General features: G+C 44.3%; 1 protein-coding gene across 4 annotated transcripts in view; it reads left to right on the top strand.

Annotated features, from left to right (window-relative positions):
• The window catches only part of chd2 (chromodomain helicase DNA binding protein 2), a 122837-nt gene that overhangs the window by 39964 nt on the left and 55055 nt on the right, over positions 1-27818 (top strand). For all 4 annotated transcript variants that reach the window (XM_073032568.1, XM_073032567.1, XM_073032570.1 and 1 more), the window contains 9 exons: positions 941-1105; positions 3147-3284; positions 4742-4875; positions 7153-7378; positions 8072-8172; positions 17955-17999; positions 19958-20139; positions 22399-22523; positions 26438-26654. In XM_073032568.1, the coding sequence (XP_072888669.1) occupies positions 941-1105; positions 3147-3284; positions 4742-4875; positions 7153-7378; positions 8072-8172; positions 17955-17999; positions 19958-20139; positions 22399-22523; positions 26438-26654 (1333 nt within the window). The remainder of the gene's footprint in view (positions 1-940; positions 1106-3146; positions 3285-4741; positions 4876-7152; positions 7379-8071; positions 8173-17954; positions 18000-19957; positions 20140-22398; positions 22524-26437; positions 26655-27818) is intronic.

Here is a 27818-nt window from a genome sequence, read left to right as displayed (position 1 = left end):
AATGACTGTGTGTTGTGAATGAATGTTAATGTTGTGCCATGTCAGATGGGTGTTGCGAAATGTTGGGTCAAAGGGAAACAGCTGATTTCCTGGGAACCAGTTAAAATTTTTAAAAATTGACTCAGTGCTCAGCTGCCTCTCAGTGTGCGTGCACAAAGCTCAAGTGAAGTTCTGGATGCACTGCAAAGTTAATCAGTGAAGATTTTTTAAAGAGTCCACTGTTTCTGCCTGCATGTGGTCCATAGCTTTCCAATTGCAGCATAATCACTTGCCTATCTAAGGACCTCTGTCTCCACCACATTCCCTGGCAGAGTACTTTCCAGGCACTCATCACTCGCTGTAAGAACTCACTCTGCCCTTCCTTTAAACTTAACCTCTTACCTTCAATGTTGTTCTTGTACCCACGTCACCCACTTTCCCTGGCAGCTTGTTCCATGTGTGTATCATTTAAATCTTTCTCCTTTCACCTTAAACATATGCCTCCCAAGTTTTTGACTCCTTTTTCTTGTGGTGGTGGGGGGGAGCAAATACCTGTTCATTCACCCTATTGTGCCCCTCATTATTTCACACACCTCGATATGATCGCTGACACGAGATTCTGCAGGTGCTGGAAACCCTGTGCTACACACACGGCATGCTGGATGATCTTAGCGGAGTAGGCAGCATCTATTGAGGAGATTAAACAGCTGATGTTTCATCGGTGTAGAGTCTTGGCATGAAACATCAGCTGTTTATTCCTCTCCTTGGATGCTGCCTGACCTGAGGACATTCAGCATTTTGTGTGTGTCACTCTGGCAGGGCACTCCTCATTCCCCTGTGCTCCAAGGAATAAAGCTCCCCTTGTAAGTCAGGCCCTCAACTCTTGCCATTGTTTTTTCCTTCTTTTCCAGTGTTTTGTCTCATCTTGTTTTGAGCTAACCACCCCCTTTTGTTCTCGTAGCAGTTGGAAGAACACAAAAGCCGAGATTGAGGAGGATGAGGATGAAGAGGAGAACGAGGAAGAAGGTGATGAGGAGGAGGAAGACGAGGAGGAGGAGGAGGCAACTGGCAGTGCGGAAAGTGAGCCTGTAAGGAAAGTGAGGGCCCGTCGCCCAGTTACCAGAAGGTGAGGGATTGAGGTGGAGGGCGGGAGAGTCATGGTCAGTCTTTCTTCTTTGAGAGCAACAATGCCTGACTGCAACTTAAACCTCTCAGGGTCAACTGGTATATAACATAGTTCATGAAAATTTGAAGCAACACACATGAAGTGCTGGAGGAACTCAACAGGTCAGGCAGCATCAGTATAAGCGAATAAACAATCAACGTTTAGGGCCGTGGCCCTTCATTAGGACATGAAAACTTCAGAGTGCCTTTTGCTAAATTGGCAGAACTTTCTGTCCATGGATGGTTAAAAGTTCATGGGCTTCCATTTGTCAGTTGTGGGAATTCTTCATAAATTTTGAGAGACCGTAAGACTTAGGAGAAAATTAGGCCATTCAGCCCATCGAGTTGGCTCTGCCATTTCATCATGGCTGATTTATCTTTCCTCTCAACCCCATTCTCCTGCCTTCTCCCTGTAACCTTTGATGTCCATACTAATCAAGAGCCTATCAGCCTCCACTTTAAATATACCCTACTTTGTGATTGAGTAAGAATGGGGTACAGGCAATTGATTGATTATTGTCACACTATAGTGAAAAACCTAGTTTTGCATGCCATACGTACAGGTCATTTCTTCGCGTCAGTACATTGAGGTAGTACGTGGCAAAAGTCAGGCGACACAGTAGCGTAGTGATTAGCATAATTGTGTGCTGTGGGCCTGTCACCGTAGCGATTAGCATAAGACTACTCCAGCACCGCGACCTGGGTTCAATTCTGCCGCTGTCCGTAAAGAGTTTTTACCTTCTGGCTGTGACCGCGTGGGTTTCCTCTGGGTGCTCCGGTTTCCTCCCGCATACGGGTTAGTAGGTTAAGTGGATACGTGGGTATAATTGTTTGCTGTGGGCCCGTCATCGTGTTATACCTGTGAATAAAAAGTAAAATTAATTTTAGTAATGGAATGCAGAATGAAATGTTACAGCTGCAGAGAAAATGCGGTGCAATAACGTGCAAGGGCGATGATGAGGTACATGGTGAGGACAGAAGTCCGTTTTATTGTATGAAAGGTCAATTCAGTTGTCTAATGTAACAGCTGGAGAGAGGTCCTCCTTGGGGTATGAGCACCTGATTTACAGACAACCCGAAAGTACTAACGAGGTCTGGGAGACTGACGGGATGGATGGGGTTGGTTCTGTGGGGCTGCAGGCATCTTCTATCGGGTGGGGTTTGGTATTTCCACGTGTCTTCTCTCTCCACTCACTGGGAGCACTGAGCAACCTCACTTGTTCACACAGCCAGTGGCAGCCACTCGTCCAGCGCCTTCTCGCTCTCTCACCACTGCTGTTCCTGTTATCCTGTCCCACATGTTGTTTGTTCATTCTGACTTATGGAGAGTCTGGTTTAACTATTCTCAGGAATGAATAAAGTACCATGCTGGACCTGTACTTGCCTTTTTGTCCAGTAGCCAAATTTACCACTAGGTCTGTTTGAAACATCCGTTCCTTTCTCTTCCCATCTCTGTGTCTCTGCATCGTTCTCTCTTCACCACCTACCAGCCTCAATTTCGATCTCAATTAGGGCGGCACAGTAGCTTAGGGGTTAGCACAACACTGTGACCTGTGTCCAATTCCTGCTGCTGCCTGTAAGAAGTTTGTACGTCTCCCTGGGACTGTGTGTCTTTCCTCTGGCCGCTCCAGTTTCCTCATGTTGGTAGGTTAATTGGTCATTGTAAATTGTCCGGTAATTAGGTTAGGATTAAATCAGATTGTTGGATGGCACAACTCGAGGGGTTGAAAGGGCCTATTCCGCCCTGTATCTCAATAAAATAAAAAATAATCAGTCTCCTGGTGCCTCTTTATCCTTCATCCCATCTCTTGGGGAAAAACTTTTCTCCAAAGGAGTCCCAGGAGTAACAAGAGATGGTGATGACCTGACACTGCAGTGGGTTTGTTTCATCTGGGGAGCATGGATGGATGTGATTGACCCAGGGGTCTCATTTGTTGGTAAGCTGCATGAGTGGGGTTCCCTGCTCTGAGGTGGGACTGATCCCTCACTTGTCCTTTTCCCAGACCTATGCCAAAGAGCCGAGGCAAAAGGCAAAACACGCGGAGGGGAAAGAAGAGGCGGAGGGATTCTTCTGATGAGGACGACGATGACGACGATGCTCCAAAGCGACAAACACGCAAGTGTGTGACCAAAAATGTGAGGTTAGTAGAGTCTTGAGCGATAGGCTCTCGCCTCACTGGAGTTGAATATACAGTCGCATTTCTCAGGCCGGGTTCTTGGAGAATAAGCATTCTGATCTATCATGGTAGAATGATCAATAATAAAAATTGCATATAAACTTTTAAAGTGGGAAAATGTCATGAAGCATTTCAGAGTTCTATCATGTACAACTGACACCAGAGATATGAAGGCAGCTGACCAGACTTGTAAAGAGAGTTGAATGCCTCGACAAATGTATAAAAAGTTGGGGCGCCAGAGAAGTTTTATAATGGATTTCCAGAGCTGAAGGAGAGGTAAAATTAGGGGCTGCTCAGTAGTTCAGAGTCGGAGGAACAAAGGTATACCTTGTTCAAGCTGGAGGAGATTACAGAAATAAAGAATCAGTGGTTTATTATTATACACTGTCATGCAGATAAATCAATCTATACACAACTTTATTAAGTTATTACAGAAGAAAAGCAAACATGGAATGTACAGTAGTACAGTGTTCTAATGTTACAGTAACAGAAAGTGACACGCAGGTGAAGTGCAGTGGCCATCACAAGATTGAGTTAAAAGTGGGCCATTCAAGACTCTTATTGCAAGAGGATAGAAGCTGTTTTTGAGCCTCATAGTACATATTCTCAAACTTTTGTATCTTCTGCCTGAGGTGAGGGGAGGGGAAGAGAGAATGACTGGCTGTTTTCCCAGGAGATTTGAAATCAGGAGTACAATTTTACTACGAAAGTACTAAGTGACTGAGAAGCAATGTGTGTCCAACATTGTACGGGCGGTGCTAGTTAGGACACAGGCAGCTACAGAATCTATAACGATCTCAGCTGCAGAAGGGTAGAGAATTTTACTCTAATGACCTTTCATCAGAACTGGTAAATGTGATTGACAAAGGCGCATTGGAAGATGCTGTGAAGCTGGGGAGGAGAATTGAGAACCAAAGGATGGTCTGTGATGGGTTGGAAAACTGGAGGGATTAATTGCCCTGAGATATAATGGTACAAATTTGGTTGTGTTGTGTTCTACATGCTGGTTGGTGTCTCAGTTCTAATTTGCTCAGTTAGGGGGCAGCAGGATAGCGTAGTGGTTAATATAATGCTATTACAGTGCTGCTGACCTGGGTTCGTTTCCCACCGTCTCTAAGGAATTTGTACATTCTTCCCATGACTATGTGCGTTTCCTCCTGTTGCTCTGGTTTCCTCCCACATTCCAAAAGTCATACGGATTAGTAGGTTAATTGGCCACATGGATGTAACTGGGTCACTTGAGCTTGTTGGGCTGGAAGGGCGGGTTACTGTGCTGTATCTCTAATTTTAAAAATAAATTAAAAATGGCTTATTTTTCTCTGTTACTGGAAAGCAAGATCAGTGAGGCCTGAATGGGTTAGTTTGTAGGCCCGGGGCAGTGGAAGATGGCCCCTGTAATGCAAGTGTCATTGTGTTTGCAGTTATAAAGAAGATGATGATTTTGAGACTGATTCAGATGATCTCATCGAAGTTACAGGAGAGCCAGCAATGGAAGAGAATGACGACAGTGAAACAATTGAGAAAGTGATAGACTCCCGCATTGGGAAAAAAGGAGGTGAGGTTGAATCCTTTTGCTGGAAAGAGCAGTGTGTGCTTTTGTATTCCATATTCTAGCCCGTGGACGAGCAGCCGCTGGTCATGGATCGGGCCTGGTTCCCCTGTTTGCACGAGTGGAATAAAAGAATTGCCTTCAGATCTTCCAAGTTATCAGGGAGTGGGAATTTCCCCCCTCTCCAACACGTAACACACCATCTGTTGGGAAACTCCACAAGTCAAAAACAAGAAGGGAGAGAGATTGTTGGTTGGTCCATAATGAGCCCCACAGGAGACATTAACTCTTTCTTTCTGAAAGGCAGCAAGTGCTGGTTTGATTCTAACATTGTGGTAACTTGGGGAGAGTCTTCGTCCAGGGAAATGTCCTCTCGCTTTCCCCATATTCCCTTCCCTCCATAGTTCCTCGCTGTCTCTTGCTCTGGAAGACCCTCTCCTTGTTGCTCCCAATTCTGTGCCCTTCCACCTCATGTCTTGTGTTCCCTCTCACCTGCTTTGCTTTCCTCCTTGTCCTTACACAAGTCCCTTGAAGGGATTGTCAGGGTCAATCCTGATGACTTGTTTCCTATTGGAAGAGAGGGGAACTTGGAATAAAGGTATTCACCACACAAGGCCTTGTAAACCTTTGGCATTCCCAAAACAGGAGCCTGGATGTTTGGTTGCCGAGTATGCTCATAGAGGAAATTGAGAAGATTTTGGAAATTAAAGCAATTGGATGAAAAACTGGATATAGTCAACAGGTCATTCGGCTTTCCTGGTGTGAGAAGCAGTTAGGGTTAATGGTTGATGACCACCTTCACATCTGGGGGGATTTGGAGATTAAACGGTCATGTGGATGAGGCCTGGGGTGAACTGAGATCCTTACCAAATGGCGAAGCGGACTCAAGGGGCCTTCAGACGTTCTCCCACATGTACCTGTGCCCACCTTCCTCAGTCTTTCTTCACTCATCCCTACCTTGTTCCCCCTCACCGTTCACCTTCCCTGGTCAACACCCTGTATACGTTTATACGGAAGCTAGCTCTTAGCTGACTTTGTGCAAATGTAGTTGCCTCTCCTTGTTTGGCATCACTTGAGGGCTGAGCGGTCAGGTAAAGTTCCTGACGGGAAATGGACAAGTTGACGTGTTGGGTTGAGACCCTTCATTTGGACTGTAGTTCCTCTAACTGTTTTGTTTCTTTACTCCAGATTCTAGTCTCTCTGTCGTGTCTCATATCTTGAGCTCAGCCTGAAGTGAGCTGACTTCAGTGTCGAGGTCACATTGGGTGTTTATTGAGACTGAATGTCGGTGGTGGGGTGGGTTTGTTCCCTTCCAGCCCAGCTTATTACTTTATCTGCATTTTCCTTGTCCTTGTTGTTTGATCCTCACACAATTGAACAACAAGTTTGAGATTAGTTATGTTTACATTGATAGTTTGACGGTAAGATTTAGGAGAATTAGGTCATTCAGCCCTTTTCATCTGCCCAGCCATTCATTCATGGCAAATATTTTTCTGCTCTATTGTCCTGAATTCCCGTAACCCTTAACGCTTTCAAAAATCAAGAAGCTTTCAGATTCTGCCCTAAAAATAAACCAGTGATTTGGCCTCCATGACCCCCTGTTGCAATGAATTCCACAATTTCAACCCCCGATCCTGGCTGCAGAAAATCTTCCTCCTCTCATTTCTAAAGCCTCGTCCCTTTATTCTGAGACTGTGCCCTCAAATTGTCGACCCTCCTACTAATGGAAACATCCCTTCCAGGTGCACTCTATCCAGGCCCTTCAGTATTTGGTAAGTTTCAGTGATAATTCCCCCGGCCTTCTGAATTCCATTGAGTAGAGGCCCAGAAGATTCAAATGCTCTTCGTACATTAAACCTTTCATTCCCAGGGTCATCCTTTAGAACCTCCTCAGGATCCTGTCCAAGACCAGCCTTGACCCAAAGTTGCTCATGGTATTCCAAATGTTGGCGGTCCAGCACCTTCTAAAACCCTGATCTTTGCTTTAGTGTTCTAGTCCACTCGCAGTAAATGCTGACATTGTATTTACCTTCCTTACTCCCAACTCAACCTGCGTTAGCCTTAAGAAGTTGGCTTACAGGTCATCACACTTGGATTGATTTCAAATTGGCTGCTGTTGCTTCACGTACCTGAGAAGAATCCTAATTGTCCTGACCTTGATCGTCAGTTAAAATAATGCACTGTAGTGGAGCCATCTGTCTGGTAGCTGGCGTGGTGATGGTCTGCTTGGCAGGGCTAGTGATTCCGCATTGGTTTTATATCTTCTTTCCTCTCCATCGACAGCTGTTGGAGCGCGGACCACGGTCTACGCTGTGGAGGCCGATGGGAATCCAGGCGCGGATTTTGACCCAGAGAAGGATGAGTCAGAGCTACAGTACCTGATCAAGTGGAAAGGCTGGTCGTACATCCATAATACCTGGGAGAGTGAGGAGACGCTGAAACAACAGAAAGTGAAGGGCCTGAAGAAACTGGAGAACTTCATCAAAAAGGAAGAGGAGATTAACCAGTGGTAATGGATGGTCTGTTGCTAGTTTTGTACTCAGTATTGACTGCAGAAGTTGGGATGTTATGTTGAAGTTGTATAAGGTGTTGGTAAGGCCATATTTAGTTCTGGTCACTTACCTACAGGAGCAATACCTTTCAAGATTGAAAGTGTGCAGAGAGAATTTACAAGTATGTTGCTGGGACTTGTGGACCTGCGTTACAGTGGAAGGTTGAATGGGTTAGGACTTTATTCCCTAAACTGTAGGATAATGAGGGAAGATTGAGAAACGGTATATAAAATTGTGAGGTGTTTAGATAGGGTAAATGCAAGCAGGCATTTTCCACTGAGGCTGGGTGAGACTAGAAGTAGAGGTCATGGGTTCAGGATGAAAGGTGAAATGTTTAAGGGGGAAGTTCTTCGCTCAGAGAATGGTGAGAGTGTGGAACGAGCTGCCAGCGGAAGAGATGGACATGGGTTCAATTTCAACATTTAAGAGAAGTTTGGATAGGTACATGGATGGAAGAGGTGTTGAGGGCAATTACTGGTCATATCATTACACCTGAAGGTTGCCTCTGAATTATTTAAGAGAAGTTTGGATAGGGATGTAGGAAGGATTTGGAGGGATGTGTTCCAGGACTAGGTAGATGGGACTGGTCTGGTTCATATGGGCTAGTTTCTGTGCTATATTAATTTATGACTTTTATTTCAAACCCGCAGGCTGGCCAAAGCTTCCCCAGAAGATGTCGAGTACTACAACTGTCAGCAGGAAATGACTCACGAACTCAATAAACAATACCAGATTGTGGAGAGAGTGATTGGTAAGAACAGGCCGACAGTTTTTCACTGTGTGAAACGAAAGCTAATGGTTGCGTTGCGTATGTGTGTTTCTGTGATCTGTTGAGAAAGGGAAGGTGGAAATGTGTTTCATGTTGATGCTGAATTAAATATTAAGATGTTAAACGTGATCTGTGCCTTAAAATGGAGGGGATCGCTGTTGAGACATAGGAGACTGGCTGCTGCTGGAATCTGAAGTGAAAACTACTGCCAGAGGAACTCGGGTCAGTCAGCGTCTGTGGAGGGAAACGGGCAGTTGACATTTGGGTCGAGACCCTTTATTTGGATTTAAATGTTATGACTTTGAGTATTATAATTGGCTTCTGTTGATCATCTAATGAGATACAAGGATCATTAAGCTGTTAGGTTAGTTTGGTATCCTTTAATCAATAGTCATATCATATTGCACCTGAAGCTTGCCTCTGAACTATTCAAGATAAGTTTGGATAGGTACTTGGGAACGCTTTGGAGAGATGTGGTCCAGGTGTAGGTAGACAGAACTGGGCAGAAGATCGGATCACTTTTGTTTGTAGGGATGCTGGGTCAGAGTTGGGCCAGGTTTATTACTCTGTTCTTTGAGACTGGACTGCAGTAGAAGCTGTTATAATTGTGATTAAAAAAATATGCAAAGCTTGTTTGGGATGTTATAAAGGTAAGATAAAACTTTATTTGTCTCAAAGGGAATTATTAATCAGTGCAAAATACAGATGTGGAATGAAACCATTTACTTATCTACTTGAGGAGGAGTTGTAGAGTCTTATAGCCACAAGGAGAAAGGATCTCCTGTGACGTTCAGTGGTGCACCTCGGTGTAATCAGTCTACTACTAAAGCTGCTCCTCTGTTTGTCCATTATGTCATGGAGAGGGTGAGAGGGATTGACCATAATGCTCTGTAACTTCAGCAACATCCTCCTCTCAGGCACCATCAGGGAGTCCAGTTCCCCCAGAGCAGAACCAGGCTTCTTGACTAGCTTATCGATCTTCTTGCTGTCACCTTGCTGCCCCAGCAGAGTGCTGGCCACCACTGAGTCGTAGAATATCTGCAGCCTAGTAGTGCAGCCGTTGAATGACCGGAGCCTCCTTAGGAAGTACGGTCGGCTCTGTCCCTTCTTTTTAGTCCTGTCCAGTTTATTGTCCAGGAGGTTCCCATTTATTTGTAGTCCTGGGTGACTTACACATCTGTTCCCTTGATGGAGATCGGAATACAGGGAATATTCACCTTCCTGAAGTCCTCCAACAACTCCTGTATCTTAGTATTGAGGGGAAATTCCATTTTGTCATTTGTTATCTGTCATATGACCTCAGCTTTCTGTGAAACACCTGAAGACATTGAGAAAGAGAAGCAGGAGTTGGCCATTCAGCTCCTGGGGAATGATCCACCATTCAATAAGTTAATAGCAGATCTCCCAGCAGAGTGTCACCTTCCTGCGCTATCCCCATGTCCCTTGATCCCTCCTGGGTTGAGAATTACAATGATTCACCATGCTCTGGGTGAATAATTTACTTGGCCCCTCTTTACTCGGGAGACAAATACATAATCTATAGAAGTGAGACAAAGTAGCGTGAACTTCATGAACCCTGTACAGATTGCAGAGGAGGAGGTGTTTGTTACCCTGAGGCAAATCAGGATGAATCAATTACCAGGACCTGACAAGGTGTTCCCTCAGACCTTGCGGAAGGCTAGTGCAGAAATTGCCAGGGCCCTAGCAGAGATATTTAAAACACTTCAGCACCAGCAGAGGTACCGGAGGGCTGGAGAATAGCCAATGTTGTTCTGTTGTTTTTTTTAAAAAAATCTGTAAATCAAAACCATGAAGTTATAGGCAGGTGAGCCTGACATCAGTTGTGGGTAGATTATCAAAGGTATTCTAAGGGACTGGTTGTGTCAGTATTTGGATGGACATGGACTGATGAAGGACAGTCATCATGGCTTCGTGCATGGTTTGAGGAAGTTACCAGGAAATTGGATGAATATAAGGCAGTGGATGTTGTCTACATGGACTTTAGTAAGGCATTGACAAGGTCCCACATGGGTGGCTGGTTGAGAAGGTCCAGTCGCTCAGCATTCAGGTTGAGGTAGCAAAGTGGATCAGACATCGGCTTTGTGGGAGAAGCCAGAGAGTGGTAGTAGGTGGTTGCCTCTTTTGCTGGAGGCCTGTGGCTAGTGGTGTGCCACAGGGATCGATGCTGGGTCCTTTGTTGTTTGTCATCTATATCAGTGATCTGGATGATAATGTGGTTAACTGGATCAGCAGATTGTGGATGACACCAAGACTGGAGGTGTGGTGGACAGTGAGGAAGGCTGTCATGGCTTGCAGAGAGATCTGCATCACTGGAAAAATGGCAGATGGAATTAAATGCAGACAAATGTGAGGTTTTGCATTTCAGTAGGACCAGTCAGGTTTTACACAGTGAACGTTAGGGCACTGAGGAGTGTGGTAGAACAAAAGGACCTGGGAATACTGGTACATAATTCGTTGAAAGAGGTGTCATAGGTAGATAGGGTCATAAAAGAAAGCTTTTGGCACATCGGTCTTCTGAAGTCGATGTACTGAATACAGAAGATGGGTTGTAATGTTGAACTTGTATAAGATGTTGGTGAGACATAATTTGAAGTATTGTGTACAGATTTGGTCATCTACCTACAAGAAGTATGTAAACAAGTTTGAAAGGGTGCAGAGAACATTTCCAAGGATGTTGCCGGGTCTGGAGGACATGAGTTATAAGGAAAGATTGAATAGGTTAGGACTGTATTCTTTAGAATGTAGGAGATTGAAAGGAGATTTGATAGAGGTATACAAAATTATGATGGGTATAGATAGCGTAAATACAAGCAGGCTTTTTCCACTGAGGTTGGGTGGGACTACAACCAGAGATCGCAGGTTAACAGTGAAAGCTGAGAAGTTCAAGGAGAACATGAGGGGAAACTTCTTCACTCAGAGGGTCATGAGAGAGTGGAATGAGCTGCCAGCACAAGTGGTGCACGTGAGCTCGATTTCAGCGTTTAAGAGAAGTTTGGGTAGGTACACAAACGGTAAGGATATGGAGGACCGCGGTCCTGGCGTAGGTTGGTAGGAGTAGGCAGTTCAAATGGTTTGGCATGGATTAGATGGGCTGAAGGACCTGTTTCTGTGCTGCACTTTCTATGACACTATGAGTCTTCTCTTATTTTGGGAATTTGACCCTTGGCATGAGATATCATAGCCACCCAAAGGTCCCAGACTGCATTTCCTTTGTTAGGCCCTTTAAGAATTTAGTCTGCTTTATTTCAGGTTACTGATCGCCAATTAGCAGCACCAGGATTGCCCCTTTTTGTCTGTTACACATATAAGCATCTTTGGATGAGATTCAATTGAGTTCCAAGTTGAATTTTCTTTCAACTATACATGAATACCTATGAGTAAAGCCAAGCGAAACAGCATTTCCCCAGAGCCAAGGAGCAAAACACAGTCTAGTAGTCATATATAGCACAAGGCACACAGAGCATTTATAAGACAGCGGTAAACATACTGTCACACAAAAACAAATATATATATTTAGCCCCAGTCCCTGAGTGACATGTCCTGTAAATTGATGGTGCATGGCTTTTATTGGCAAGAACAAGCAGTCCACAGGCGAATGTCTGCGTGCAGACAGTCTGGCTTGTCTTCTACAGAGCAAACACTGGAGGGTAGCACAGGAGGGGGCAGCCCCCAGTCCAGCATCGGTGCCAAACCAGATCGCCTCCTGCGACTGCTGCATCAGGCAAGCCCGCAGTATGAGGCCTAGCCCTTGCCACAGCCGAGGCCGCATAGCTGCCCCCACTATCAGTCTCGCTAATAAACCCGTGAACCAGAGTTGCAGTACTTCGCATTGGCAGTGTCCACAACGTGGTCTTGCGATCGCAAGAAAAATGTCCAAGGCTATCGCTCGCTGTTAGTTTGCACACCGCCGTCGTGGACTGACTCCCAGCACCTTTCTGGTGGCAGGCAGTGACACAGTCCGCAACAAGTCCTGCTCTTCTGCCAACGAGCAACTCGGGGAGGGGATAGATCTGCAGTACTTAATGTCCAACATTCTGTTGTGATTGTAAAAAAGAGAAAAACACCTGTGGTTGGACCTGGAGAGGCCGCTGCATCCATCTTTCTGGTGATACCATTCTAAGGAAGTAGTCTGCTGATGCTCTAATCAGAGGGGATTCTGCGGATCTGGACATCTAGAGGAACACACCTTCCAGCTTATACCCCTTCCCCTCCACCCCACATTATTTTGGCTTCCAGTCTCATCCCAAAACGTCGATTGTTTACACCCCCCCCATAGATACGGCTGAACTGTTGAGTTCCACCAGCATTTTTTTTGTGTGATATGTCTCCTGATATTACTCTTGAAGCTTGCACAAGGGAGATGTTGAGGGACGATCTACCCGAGGGAATAAGGCACCCAAGGAGTAGCATCCCATGTGCCTTTGGCATACGCCTAGTGCGGGGTATGATCCCACTGAGGTAGCTGTGTAACTTCAAGCCAGTGTATGACTCGGGATTGATTGGTGGTGTGGGCAACACAGACAAAATGCTGGAGAAACTCAGCAGGTCTGACCCTTCATCAGGCCTCTACAACTCTTGGTGCAGAACATCAACTGCTTATAAGCATCAGCAAAATCTCTTGTGTCTTGTTGTTAGAGACTCTTAATTCTCTCTAACTGAAGAGGCAGGTGTCTTCCCCCCCTGCTCCCCCGCCATGAACGAATAAACAAAATTCAACTAAGACTCCATCCCTCTGCTAGGTTTCTCCAAGGAGCAAAGCTGCCAGTTCTGATGAAACCTGATTGTTAACCAAAACCATACTTCAAATTGGCTCAAGAATTTTTTGATTCCTGCAGAGTTGGTGGCACGTAGTCTATGGAAATGCAAACTTGGAGGAATCCTTGTTATTTTCTTCGAGATTGGTCCACCTCTTAGTAATGTTCATTTTTTTTCCAACCAAGAGATTTTGCAGACACTGGAAATATTGAGCAACGCACGTGTGCACACACGCACACACAAAATGCTGGAGGAACTCAGCAAGTCAGGTAGCGTTTATGGAGAGCGGATAAAACAATTGATATTTCAGGCTGAGACCTTCATCAGGACTGGGAAGGTACGGGGCAGAAGTCAGAATAAAGATTGGAGGGCAAGAAGTACAAACTGGCAGCTGATAGGTTGAGACCAGGCGAAGGGGGTTGGGGGGAGGGGCTATGAAGTAAGAAGCTGGGAGGTGATAGGTGGGAGAGGTAAAGAAAAAGGAATCTGATAAGAGAGGTCAGTGGACCATGGAAGAAGGAGGGGAAGCAGAGGTTGATGATGGACAGGTGAAGGGAAGAGAAGGGATAAGAATATTACCAGAAAGGGGATTGGAAGAAGAGAGAAGGGGGTGGGGGGGCTGGAGAGATTACTGAGTGTTGGAGAAACCCATGTTCATGTCACCTGGGGTTATCCCCCTCTAAAGATGCTGCCTGACTTGCTAAGTTCCTCCAGCATTTTGTGTCTGCTGTTTATTTCTCCTCTCTCTCTTTTCCCCCCATGAGATCAGTTCAGTCCATAGTTCTCGCTGCCAAGCCACCTTGATGCAAACAACATCTGCTGCCCAGTGTTTCTTTGCCACCTAATCCGTGCCAAACCATGCTTTTCCAAATCCGTGCTGGCTGGCCAACCTCTTCCTGCCCCACCTGACCACCAAGCGAAGATTGAGAATAAATCCCAGGGAAGCACTCGGGCATTTAAGATGCAAGATTCAAAATGGTTTATTGACATTCGTCAGTGCATGAGTATAAAGGAGATCAAAATGATTGTTACTCCGGATCCAAAGCAGCATAAAAAAGCCACTAAGCATAAAGAACACAATAAAAACCCACTAAATATAAATATAAAGACAATCCTATAAAACACAATGTGCAAGAAAATGAGTGTGGCTGTATATACATAATATTAGCTTATATCGTTCGTTTGTTATGTGCCATGTCGTATGAGGTGAGCGATCATGGATTTTCCATGACAGGATTGCTCTGGGCAATTTTCTCTACAGAAGCGCTTTGCCATAGCCGCCTTCTGGGCAGTGTCTTTACAAGACGGGTGACCCCAGCCATTATTAACACTCTTCAGAGATTTCCTGCATGGGCGGCATCAGTGGTCACATAACCAGGCTATATGAGCACCAGCTGCTCATATAGCCATCCGCTAACTGCTCCCACGGCTTCATGTGACACTGATTGAGGGGGTGGGGGTGTGCAAAGCAGGTACCACAACTTGTCCAGGGGTGGGGAGGGATGGAGCACCATAACACCTGTTGATAAATCTCCATCCAGCCACCCATATATATAGCTTATAAACACAGACTAATTGTACGTACATAAGGTGACTCTGACAGGTAATGACAAGTGACTCTTAGTAACAGCAGCAGGGCTTATGAAAACACAGTGTAAGTATTGTAGCCAAGCAGATGTTCCAGGATTCTGTCACAAAACATACTGGAAATTCAAAACCAAAAACAAAATGTTGGAAACACTCAGGGGGCCAGGCAGCAACTGCAGAGAGAAAAACAAGGTCAATATTAAGGTCACAAAAAGTGAAAGAAAAAACAAGCGAGCACGCGGAGCAGGGAAAGTGGAGTGAATCCCTGTAATAAGCTTAATAAGCTGGTAAGGAAGGCGGGCTCTGTCGTGGGCAAAGTACTGGAGAGTTTAACATCGGTAGCTGAGCGAAGGGCGCTGAGTAGGCTACGGACAATTATGGATAACTCTGAACATCCTCTACATAGCACCATCCAGAGACAGAGAAGCAGTTTCAGCGACAGGTTATTATCGATGCAATGCTCCTCAGACAGGATGAAGAGGTCAATACTCCCCAATGCCATTAGGCTTTACAATTCTACCGCCAGGACTTAAGAACTTTTTAAAAGCTATTATTAATGCTTTTTGAGATAGTGATTTAGATGCATATCATATTTTTTACTGAGTTAAGTATTGAATGTAATTAGTTTTGCTACAACAAGTGTATGGGACATTGGAAAAAAGTTGAATTTCCCCATGGGGATGAATAAAGTATCTATCTATCTATCTGAATCCCTGTAATAGGGTACATGCTAACGTTGTCAGGGGAACCATACGTAACTGGTAATATACACAAAGTGCTGTGTTAACCTGATGAAGGGTCTCAGCCCGAAACAGGGACTGCTTATTCTCCTCCTCAGACGCTGACCGACTTGCTGAGTTCCTCCAGCGTGTTGCGTGCATTGCTCAGGATCTCCAGCATCTGCAGAATTAAGTGACAGCGCGTTGCATCACTGGGGCTGCGTGGGGGCATTCCCAGGATTATGATGCAACATTTGAGAGTGTGACCCTGAATCAGGGTGGCAGGGAACTCCTGTTCTTCCCATAATTTTTGCTGTGGTTGACTTTTATTTGTCACAAATTTGACAAGACTAAGTGATACTGATATTCCCCTTGCTTAGCCATTGCAGTATAGCTCATAGGTTAGTGTAGAACCCGACACAGTGGCGGGAGGATTGGATGATGAATCCATTGGCCACTACAGAAATGGTAGCTAGAGTCAGAAAAGACATGAGGTACAGCCATATCTGGGGAGAGAATAGGGCAAAAATAATGAAGCAGTTACCTTAAATTCAATATTAAGCCCTAAGAGGTTTCAGAGAACTCCCAGAGAAGATGAGGAGCTGTCCCTCAAGCTTACATTGGGTGGAGTCGGATCATTGCAGGAGGATACAGGTCTTGAGTGGAAGCTGGGCAGAGAATTCATATGACAGACAATTGAATTACTAAACTCTATTGACTTTACATCCTTCACATACGCGAGGAGTAAAAATCTTTGTTATGTCTCAATCTAAGTGTGCCATGTGCAATCATAGTAATTTATAATAAATAGGACAGTCAGTGTGATATAAAGTACACTCAAATCAGCATGAGTTCACCAGTCTGATGGCCTGGTGGAAGAAGCTGTCCCGGAGCCTGTTGGTCCTGACTTGGAGGCTCAGAGTTACTCTTGTGGTCTGAACGAGATTATTTCTTACCCAACATTACCATTAGCGGATAGTTTGATTATCGCATTGTTTATGGAATCTTATTGTGCCGAATTTGGCCACTTGTGTTTCCTGCATTGAATCCAGTGAGGTATTTTGAAATGTAAAAATCCTTCAGGTTACCACAAAAGAGTTGTGAATTGAACGGCCTAAATGTAAGTTGTCTCATTTCCTTGTTGAGAGTTAATGCTAGAGTTCAGGGTGAGTTTTCACAAGTTTGTTCTGTATTAAAAATCAGTCTTTTAGATATAAAACTACAGCGAGCTAAGGCAGCCAGCTCTTACTAGGAATACTGATGTTCTACTGGTTTCCTGGGTTCAGTCTCACAGAGGAATAGAACTGCTTAATTACCGTAGATTCCGGACTACAGAGCGCACCTGATTTTTAGCCGCTGGCACTAATTTTAGAAATAAAATCATTTTTTTAAATGTAAAGGCCGCACCGGATTTTAGGCCGCACCGGATTTTCGGCCGCAGGTGTCCCACGTTGTAATATGAGATATTTACACAGAAAGATATTACACGTGAGGATTTTTTTAACTTTTAATTAAATCCATATGGTAACAAAAACAAATACATATTGCAAATGCTTTTTTTCGAACCGTGCCCGTACGCGGCTACTTTTAAATATACGTTGCGTATACTTCTTTACTGAACAACATTCCAATATCTCCTAACGACTGGTAAAAAATATATATACTGCAGCCTACCAGGAAAAGTTATTGATACCTTTAACTTAAAAGCAGAGTTCGCTCGGATCCAAAGCCGCTCGCGGAATCCGCTCCCCCCCCCCCTCCTTTCCGTTTCATCGCAAACGGCATTTAAAAGCAGAGTTCGCTCGGATCCAAAGCCGCTCGCGGAATCCGCTCCCCCCCCCCCTCCTTTCCGTTTCATCGCAAACGGCATTTAAAAGCAGAGTTCGCTCAGATCCAAAGCCGCTCCGCCGCTCGACCCCCTCCTTTCCGTTTCATCGCAAACGGCATTTTCCCACAAGACGCGGCGAAACCGGGTGTGTCGTCATAGCATCCCGCGATGTAGTACAGAAAACAAATATAGTTTAAACTAAGAGGGTAGGTAGCACAATGCTTCGAGTGTTTTCCATGTTGATGAGGGTGAGTACAAATGACTGATTTACAATAATTTAATTGTGAAAGTGCGCTTGATTTATCGTACAATTTCATTGGACCTCTGTGAACTACTCATCAATTTTATTGGTCTACTGTTACGAGGCAAAATGTTTACGAGGCGGCATGAAAAAAAAATGCATTAGCCGCTCCGGATTATTGGCCGCAAAGTTCAAAGCTGTTCAAAATGTGGGAAAAAAGTAGCGGCTTAAAATCCGGAATCTACGGTATTTAGATCAAGGGTTCCCAGCCTGCAGTCCACGGGTTCTTTGCTTAATGGCATTTAAAAAGATTGGAAATCCATGATTTAGACCTTCCCTTTCTGATCAGTTCACACAGGTTGGGTTTCCATGTTGTCTTCACCCTGCACCAGTTAAGCATCAATAAAGCAAAAGATTGTGTGTAGAAGTACCAGAGAATTTTATGTTTAATTCTGCCACGTTAATTGTATAAAAAATAGTTCTGTAAGGAATTGAACTCATCAGTGACATAACAAGCCCCTGGAATTTTTCTGAGTCAGTTTGTGTGTCTACTGAGTGAATATTTGAGTATGCTGTGCAAACAGATTCCAAGTGAAATTATCTTTCTCCTCAGCTATGAAGACTAGTAAATCATCTTCCACTCACTCTGACTTCCCATGTAAGTATTCTTAAAGTGTAATCTCAAGGGAGTTTCTCCTTTTTAGTACCATTTTGTTCACTAATCTTGTCCTGGTTATTGAATGTAAACGTAATCTTAGTTCTCATTTCTATATTGATAAGGGCTATTGTTACCTGTACAGGGCAGTTTAGAAGCAGGATGTATGTTTCACAGATCGGCAGCAGCCGTAGGCATTCTCAGAAAATTATAAAGATGAGCTTTGTTTGTTATCTATACATTGAAAGATACAGTGAAATGTGTTGTTTGCGTCAAATAAAATCAACGAGGATTGTGCTGGGCAGCCGACGAATGATGCCACACTGTGTGTGCCATGGTAACATGCCCACATGCCAACATACCATGCCCTAACTGTACTTCTTCGGAATGTGGAAGGAAACCGGAGATCCTGGAGTGAAACCACACCTTATGGGGAGAATGTACAAACTCCTTATAGACAGCAGCAGGAATTGTACCCCAATCTAACAGCTGCCGCTGTTAGAGCATTGAGGTAACCGTGCCGCCCCATTCTTCTGTGACCATTCACAGATTGGAAACTTTTCCACTTCCCTGTGGCTCAAACTTGTACTGAGAAAATCATGACATTAAACAGCTTCAGAGGTCAAAATTTACAACATAGCAGCAAGGCCAGTCCTTTTCTCCCTTACTTAACGTGCTACCCGTTCAATACACTTGTACTTCTCACCTCAGGTCCTCAATGGCATTTGAAGGCAGAAGGCAGTGGAGGCCAAGTCTCTGGATGCATCCAAGAGAGAGTTAGATATAAGAGCTCTGATAGCGGGGTCAAGGGATATGGGGAGAGGGCAGGAACGGGGTACTGATTGTGTATGATCAGCCATGATCACAGTGCATGGCGATGCTGGCTAGAAGGGCCGAATGGCCTACTTCTGCACCTATTGTCTATTGTCTATTTCTGTAGTTAGTAATTAATTAATTTTACTTTTTTATTTTGAGGAGTGGTTGACGTTGGGTACTACTTTGGGATTTATTTCTGTTGAAGTCTGTACCCTCATTCATGGGCTGCTATCAGACCAGAGGGAGCTTGGGGTGCTCTTAAATGTAGGCAGCTCTGTGTCAGTCTTTATTTATTTAATTATTGATATGCAGTGAGGAGCAGGCCCTTTTCTGGCCCTTAAAGTCATGTTGGCCAGCAATCCCCTGATTTATTCCTAGCCTAATCATGGGACAGTTTACAATGACCAGTCAACCTACCAACCGGTATGCCTTTAGACTGTGGGAGGAAACCCAGGCTGTCACGGGGACAGCACCAGAATTGAACTTTGAACTCTGGGACGCCCCGAGCTGTCATAACGTCTCCCAAACTGCTTATGCTGTAAAATTAGGAGAAATAATTGTTAAAATCAATGTCTGACCATCAAATCAGGGGACTTATCTAGACAGTTTTAAAATTAGAACAAACTTTCTGGATAGTGTTTCATTTGGAGATACAGTGCAGTTAGAGAGTCTTTCGGGCCAATGCTCAGTTACACTCATATGACCAATTAACCTACTAACCTGTATGTTTTTGGAATGTAGGTAGAAACCGGAGCATCTGGAGGAATCCCACATGGTCACATGGAGAATGTACAGACTCCTTACAGACAGTGGCTGGAATTGAATCCTGATTGCTGGCACAGTGAAGCGTTACACTGTTAATGCTGCCCTGCATAACCGTGTGATGGAATTCAAAGTTACAGTTTTAGAGATACCTGAAGCTTAACTGTTCCTTAATCGGTTACTGCTTTTGCTTTCTTCAGTGCTAGCCAGTAATGTGGTTCCGGGTTGAACTCACCACTTGCAGCTGAGGTGGTCAGGGAATTGAAAGAACTAGCAGCCTTGTGAGTGACGTCTGCAAGCAGAGAATGAGCGAGTGATACTCTGTGGCTGCCTGTCGTTGTCCGTGTATTGTCTCTGACTCTTACCTGCCTCTTGCTCTGCAGCACATTCCAGCCACAAAACCTCGTCCTCTGGCCAGCCCGACTATCTCTGCAAGTGGATGGGTCTGCCATATGTGGACTGCAGCTGGGAGGATGGCGCACTGATTTCCAGAAAGTTCCAGGCGTGCATTGATGCCTTCGATAACCGCCACAATTCCAAAACGATTCCTTCCAAAGACTGCAAGGTGATTGTCATTTGTGAAGGTACCATGTTTATGTTCAGTATAATCTTGTTATCTTCTCCTCAAAACGCTCAAAAATTGTTGGGATTATGGCCAAAGTTGTAAAAATACGCAGTTATAAAGTCATAGAGTAAACTTGCATAGAAACCTTCAGTTCAGTTGGGCCATGTGACTAAGATTCCTGTCCATGTGACTAAAATTCCTATCTGTGTGACCAAAAATCCCATCTAAACTAGTCCTATTTGCCCACTCGTGTTTGCTCTGTAACCCTCTAAAACAGGGGCGCCCAACCTGGGATCCATGGACCCCTCGGTTAATGATGGGAGTTCATGGCATAAAAAAAATTAAAACTACTCTAAAACTTTCCTAACCATGTGCCCATCCTAGTGTCTTTGAGTTATTAATACTTGCCTCAATCACTTCCTCTGGCAGCTCACTAAACATACTCATCACCCTTTGGGTGGAGAAAGTTGCTCCTTGGGTTCCTATTGTTAAGGAATGCTGAAGCAGATGTTTTCATTAATGTAATCACAAACAAGAGAAAATCTGCAGATGCTGGAAGTCCAAGCAACACACACAAAATGCTGGAGTAACTCAGCAGGCCAGGCATCATCCATGGAGAAGAGTACAGTCACCGTTATAGGCCGAAACTGTTCATCAGTGAATTCAGCATTGGCCCTTTAAAAGGCTTGCGTGCCTTTGAGAGAAACAAGTTGTATCCCATACAAGAGAATCAAATATGCCCTCAACACCATCTCCTGCTGCTGGAATCCCCACCCCAGATCCACTGTAGTAGAGCTGTGCACTCTCTCCACTGTAGCCGCGAAGTGATATCCAGCAGATTGATTCTTGTAAAGTTAGATTCTTGTAAAAGTTAGCGTCACTCTTTTTTCACTGACTTGAGATGGATAGAGTTACGCATTTGATGGTTGAGTATATATCTCCGTGGCATAGGTGTACTTGAGACACCAGGTTTCATTGGCTGTCCAACCCTAGAGTCTCACTGTGATGTATTCAAGGCACGCAGTGCTTACTGGTGGGAGGTGCATTGGAAGAACCCCGTTCATCTCTAGAACAGGACAGCACAAGAACAAGTCCTCTGGCCCACGCTATTGTGCTGAACTTTAAATACCTAATTAAACAAATACCTTTCCACCTACGTAATGCCCATATCCTTCCAGTCCCTGCACACTTGTGGCTATCTAAGAGCTTCCTTAGTGCCTCTATCATATTCAGGCACCCACTGGTCTGTGTGAAAAAAGAAACCCTGCCCTGCACATTTCCTGTGAACCAACCCCTGCTGACCTTAAATGCATGCTCTCTGGTGTTAGACATATTGATCCTGTATGAAGGATATCCTGTCTTCTCTTTCTGTGCCTCTCTAAACTGTATAAACTTCTAACAGGTGACCCCCCCCCCCCCCCCAAGCTTCCGTCACTCGAGAGAAAACAACCCAAGATTGTCTGACCACTCCTTCTAGCACATGCTCTCTAATCCAGGCAGCATCCCGGTGAACCTCTCTTCTACACCTTCTCCAAAGCCTTCACATCCTTCCTGTAAAGGGGCAACCAGAATTGAATTCCAACCCTCTAGATGTGGCCTAACCAGAGTTTTATAAAGTTGCAACATAACTTCCTGACTCAAACTTAATGCCTAAGGCAAACGTGGCACACACACGAGGGGCAGTTGGCTCTTTAACTGGGGTCCACTGGCCACCCTGTTAATGGTCTGGGTCCATGACTTAAAAGAGATTGGGAACCCCTGATCTGCAGTATATCGTGGACTGGAATAGGACAGTGTCATATAGGCTGAATCACTGGCACCATTGATGGGTTTGAGTACCCACACCATTTAAAAATTTTTTTTATTGAGACACAGTGTGGAATAGGCCTTTCACACCCTTCAAGCCACACTGCCCAGCAAACCCCAATTTAACCCTAACCTAATCATGGGACAATTGACAATGACCAATTAACCTACCAACCTGTATGTCTTTGGGATGTGGGTGGAAACCCATGTGGTCACAAGGAGAAAGTACAAACTCCTTACAGGCAGTGGTGTGAATTGAACCTGGGTTTCTGTAGATTCTCTAGTATAGTTTTGTATATCCTCCCAAGAAAACAATGCCATTCGACCCATTGAGTCTTATACTAACTCTCCAAACAGTCTGTTTTCTTCCCCACCACTTATAACTCCCACTTTACAGGGGGCTTGCTAATTCACAGACAATGAAATAAAAGATACTCGATTCATCTTTTCCAGGTCTTGAAGCAGAGGCCGAGATTTGTTGCCATAAAGAAGCAGCCTACCTATATCGGTAGTGAAGGCTTGGAATTGAGGGATTACCAACTTGAGGGTCTGAATTGGCTCATTCACTCCTGGTGCAAGTACGTATTTGGATGCAATCTAAGAGTTGTGATTAATTTAATTTTTTTTTAAATTTTCTTATACGTTGGATGTGAGTGTTGTAAATGTGGCCCGCTTTAATTGGGCATCCTTATTTGCTTTCAAATTGATTGTCTAGTGAACATCAAGAATTGATTGACTGGTTAACATCATTGCTTGTATTGAAAGTCACATTTGGATCCGTATGAGTAGAAGGCAGTAGGTGTTAACTAACCCAAACCAGAGGGATCCAGCTGTCGGGTATATGCACCAATAATGTTGTTGTGCCGGGGTAGTTCAGTTCATTAGTGTTTCTGAACAATTACTTAGTTTTCTGCATTAATTACTCATAAAATGTGCTCTGATCTTCATCTAAGCCATAATAATAAATAAACACAATCTGCCTAAACTAATAACACACAAACAATTGTACTACTTTTTGTACAACATTTGAACAATCACAGTCTAGGTTCAAAAAAGTATGTGAACCTCTGGGGTAATTCCTTCTACTAAAGCTATTTGGAATCGGGTGTTCCAGTCAATGAGATGAGATTAGAGGTGTGGGTTGTAGAGGTGCCCTGCCCTATAAAAAAGACACACAAAGTCAGGTTACTGACAGAGCCTGCTCTTCTCAATAAAGAATTGTTTATGTGCACCATGCCTCAATCAAAACAACTTTCAGAGGACCTAGGAAGAAGATGCATGAAAACTGGAAAAGGCTACAAAAGCATTTCTAAAGACCTGAGTGTTCATCAGTCCACAATAAGAGAAATTGTTTACAAATAGAGGAAATTCTATACTGTGCTACTTTCCCAAGGAGTGGGGATCCTGCAAAGATCACTCCAAGAACGCAACGTGCAATGCTGAACGAGGTGAAAAAGAACCCAAGGGTAGCAGCAAAAGACCTGCAGAAATCTCCAGAACTTGCTAAAGTCCCTGCCGATATGTCCGCTATAAGGATAACACTGAACAAGAATGCTGTTCATGCAAGGACACCACAGAGGAAACCACAGCTCTCCAAAAATAAACGTTACTGCACCTCTCAAGTTTGCAAGAGACCACCTGGATGTTCCTCAACGCTTCTGGGACAATGTTCTGTGGACAGATGAGACAAAAGTTGAACTGCTATGTTTGGAGGAAAAGGGGCACTGCACACCAACACCAAAACCTCACCTCAACTGTGAAGCATGGTAGAAGGAGCATCATAGTTTGAGGCTGCTTTGCTGCCCCAGTTCCTGGACAGCTTGCAATCATTGAGGAAACAATGAATTCAAAATTGCATCAAGACATTTTACGGGAGAATGTCAGAGTAGCAGTCCGTCACCTGAAGCTTAAAAGAAGTTGGGTGATGCAACAAGGCAATGATCCGAAACACAAGAGTAATCAACAGCAGAGTGGTTTAAAAAGATGAAAATTTGTGCTTTGGAATGGTTAAGTCAGAGTCCAGATCTTAACCCAGTTGAGATGCTTTGGCAAGACCTGAAGAGGGCTGCTCATGCAAAGTATCCCTGAAATATTGATGAACTGAAGCAGTTAGTGTATGGAGGAATGGTCTAAAATTTCTTGCCGTTGTGCAAGTCTGATCAGCAGCTTCAGGAAATGTTTGGTGGAGGGTTATTGCTGCTAAAGGAGGTTCTACCAGTTATTAAATACAAGGGTTCACATGCTTTTTCCAGCCTCCACTGTGAATGATTAAACCATGTGTTCAATAAAGATTTGAAAAGTACACTTGTTTGTGTGTTACTAGTTTAGGCAGATTGTGTTTGTCTATTATGTAACTTAGATAAAGATCAGACCACATTTTATGAGTAATTAATGCAGAGAACCAGGTAATTACAAAGGGCTCAAAAACTTTTTCTTGAATATATTTGTAATGGTAAGTTATTTGATGCTGCAGTGTTTGGCAAGCTTGGCATTAGCTTGCAGACGTTTCATGACCAGTGGAGATGACATCCTCTGTGTGCAGTTGTTGGTGTTTCTCTCTGGGAGTGCTCGCTTTCATGTAGCATGGTTCCCTTCTGGAAACTCTGGAAACAAACATTGAAATAGATGCCATCTACAAACCTCTAAGAGCCAAAGAAACACAAGCCAACAGAATTCCAGGGTCCACTGACGGGGTAGCCAATCAGGGCTAAGGCAAGCGAACGGGGGCCTTTATAAGCGCGAGCACTCCTAGAGAGGAACACCAACAACTGTGCATTGAGGATGTCACCTCGACTGGTGATGAAACGTCTGCAATCTAATTGCCAAGCTCGGCAAACACCGCAACATCAAACACCTCAACCCGAGCCTCCAATATTCACCACCATCCTAATGGTAAGTTATATATCCACCTTCATGCAAGTGCCTTTTGCAGTTTGCTTCTAGAGCTTCACGTAAACAGTAGCACGTTAGAATGGTGAGGAATTGGAAAATGTACTTCAGATGTATCAAATAACTAAAAAGTGCAACGTACCCTTTGCAAGAGGTGTTAGAAGCCTTTTAGTAGAATTATATGGGGCCTTGGTGAGATCAGACCTGGAATATTGCATGCAAATCTGCGCTACTTTCAACTTGCAAGAGGGAAGTGCTGTGATAATGCATGTTTGTCATGAGGTGAGATTGATCGGATTGGGCAATTCTCAGATTAGATTTATAGTAGGTGATCTCTTTAGAATGTACAAAGTTTATCATGAAACTGGGCAGGGTGGACGTATGGAGTCTTAACCAATAGTGAATTAATAAAGGGCTGTTCGTTCAGGACAGAGACAAGTTGAAACTTTACCTGAGGAGTGATGAATCTTAGGAATTCTGTATCCAAGAGGGCACTGGAGACCTGGTGGATGATTATATATTCAAAGCAAATATCTTCGAGATACTAGAGGATTCATGGGGTTGAGATTATTGCCGGAAAATGCACTGTTAATAGATCAGCCATGGACTTCTTAAATGTCAGAGCAGGCACAAAGTACTGAATGGTTTCCTGCCTCACCGTGTGTCCCTTATGGGTTTAATTGCACATTAATCTCATTCCTGATGTTTCCTTTTGGCACAAGGCTAGCCAGAGTGAGTGGGGTGTGACCGAGAGCCTGTGCCTGTCCCATCAGTTCCCAATGGCTTGAGGGAAATATTAATGAACTGTGGTGTCCATTAGCAAACTCCTAGCCTTTCCTTCCATTGAGGGCAGATCCGGGGATCAGACCTCATTAGTGCCCTTCACTGCCAAAGTAAAATTGAGGAGGGAATTGGGTTGCAATTTGTCAAGGCTTCAAAACCGTTAAATATGAAAGAATATAACTAAAAACAGTCTGTGGTTAGATCTGGAAAATTCGTATTGGTATTGGTTTATTATTACCACTAGTACCAAAATACAGAAAAAAAAGGTTTGTCTTGCAAACTGCTTTACAGATCAAATCACCACACAGTGCATTGAGGGAGAATGAGGTAAAACAGTGGCAATGCAGAATAAAGTGTAAAGGTTACCCAAAAAGTGGAGTACAGATAAAGTGCAAGATCATAACGAGATAGACTGTGAGGCCAAGAGTCCATTATATTGTACAAGAGAACAATTCAGTAGTCTGATAACATGGGATAGAAACTATCCTTGAGCCTGGTGGTATAAGTTGTCAAGCTTTTGTATCTTCTGCCCAAAGGGAGAGGGGAGAAGAGAGAGTTTACTGGTGTGTGTGGTCTTTAATTATGCTGGCTGTGTTACGAGAAGTACAGACTGAGTCTGTAAAGGGGAGGCTGGTTCCTTTGATGTGCTGAGCTGTGTCCACAACTCTCTGCAGTTCTCTGCGGTCACGGGCAGAGCAGTTGCCATACCAAGCCTTTCTGCATCCAGACAAAGTTGATGTTGCATGTTTAGTTCCAATCACACCTTCCTTTTAGTAAGTCTTTTTTTGACAGCTTTTTTTTTCTTTCTCCATTCCCTCAGGGGCAACAGTGTGATCCTGGCCGATGAAATGGGTCTGGGTAAAACTATCCAGACCATCTCCTTCCTCTCAAACTTATTCAACCAGCACATGCTGTACGGCCCCTTCCTGCTGGTTGTCCCATTGTCTACCCTCACTTCCTGGCAGAGAGAGTTCGAAATCTGGGAGCCCAACATGAATGTGGTTGTCTACATTGGCGATGTCATGAGTCGTAATACGGTCAGTGTGACTGACGCCTTGCTTGCAAACACTTGGCCAAGATCGCGGAGTTTGAAATTACATCAGTTGCGGGAAATGCACTGCAGGTTAATCAGCATCTGATAAACTGGATAATGCCTGGGCAGTACTGGATGGAAATGTGACTAGTACCTCACCTTTAGATCCTCAGGCTCAGAGCCACTTGCAAAGCTTCAGCTCTGCTGTTTTTGTAGACTTGTTTGCCCGCTGGGGTGTGGTTCCACATTTTTAATGTACCTGCCAATGCTGCTCTTCTGCAGTTTAAAGCAAAAATGTGATTCACAGGGCCTAATGTGTTCCAGGTAATAATGGGCTGTGCCCTTTCACTATACCACCCAGGTGATCTTTTAAACCAGGTTGTTTTTATTTAAAGATCCCCCAATGAAACACTATTTTGCCATCTTCAAAAATGCTTCAGAGTTTAATTTTTCAAACTAGTGCAAAAAAATGCGTTAGGTGATTAGCTCCACAATCATTGTTTTTTTTTCCACAGTTCAATTAGTTTTTGGATATATTTCGTTCTTTCAGTAAGTCAATTCATTGTTGGTATTTTCTTCCATTGTGTGCCCAGTTGTACCTATGATCCAGCAGATGGAAAACAATCCAACTCCTTCCTCAGAGAGTTGGCTGTTTTATTTTTGTGTGTTTGCTTCAGAGATTGAGAGTTAGTGATTGACATTTGAAAATGTCAGCATCTGAGAAAGCCAGCTTTGCCTTTCTCTCCCTGCACTTTGATACCCGCTGCACCGTTTTCAGCCGATACGCTAGGGATCAGGCGACAGCCCAGAGCCAGGTTTTCCAGAGCTCAGTTTCCTGCTCACTTAATCAGTTGAGTGAGCTGGGGACTAAAGTTGCAGTCTCTCTGGGTGGCAGCACAGTCTGAGCCATCCCCACCTTGGCTGCATGTTGCGTGCTCTGCGTGTGCTTACTGACACGGTCGGTGGTCACACTTGCAAAAGACCATAACCGTGGCGTTGTTAGTAAAAGTCACTTGGTGACTGTCAAAGCACCTAATGCTTTGCTAATACCAGAGGTAACTGGAGAAAGGTTTAGGGAGGATGTCAGAGGTAGTTTTTAACACAGGCAGTCATAAGTGGCTGGAATGTATTGCTGGGGGTGGGGATTGAGGCAGATACATCAGGGACA

The sequence above is a fragment of the Hemitrygon akajei genome, chromosome 30 (assembly GCF_048418815.1).
Source record: "Hemitrygon akajei chromosome 30, sHemAka1.3, whole genome shotgun sequence".
NCBI classification, from domain to species: Eukaryota; Metazoa; Chordata; class Chondrichthyes; order Myliobatiformes; family Dasyatidae; genus Hemitrygon; species Hemitrygon akajei.
This window is presented reverse-complemented; position numbering and strand designations above follow the sequence as displayed.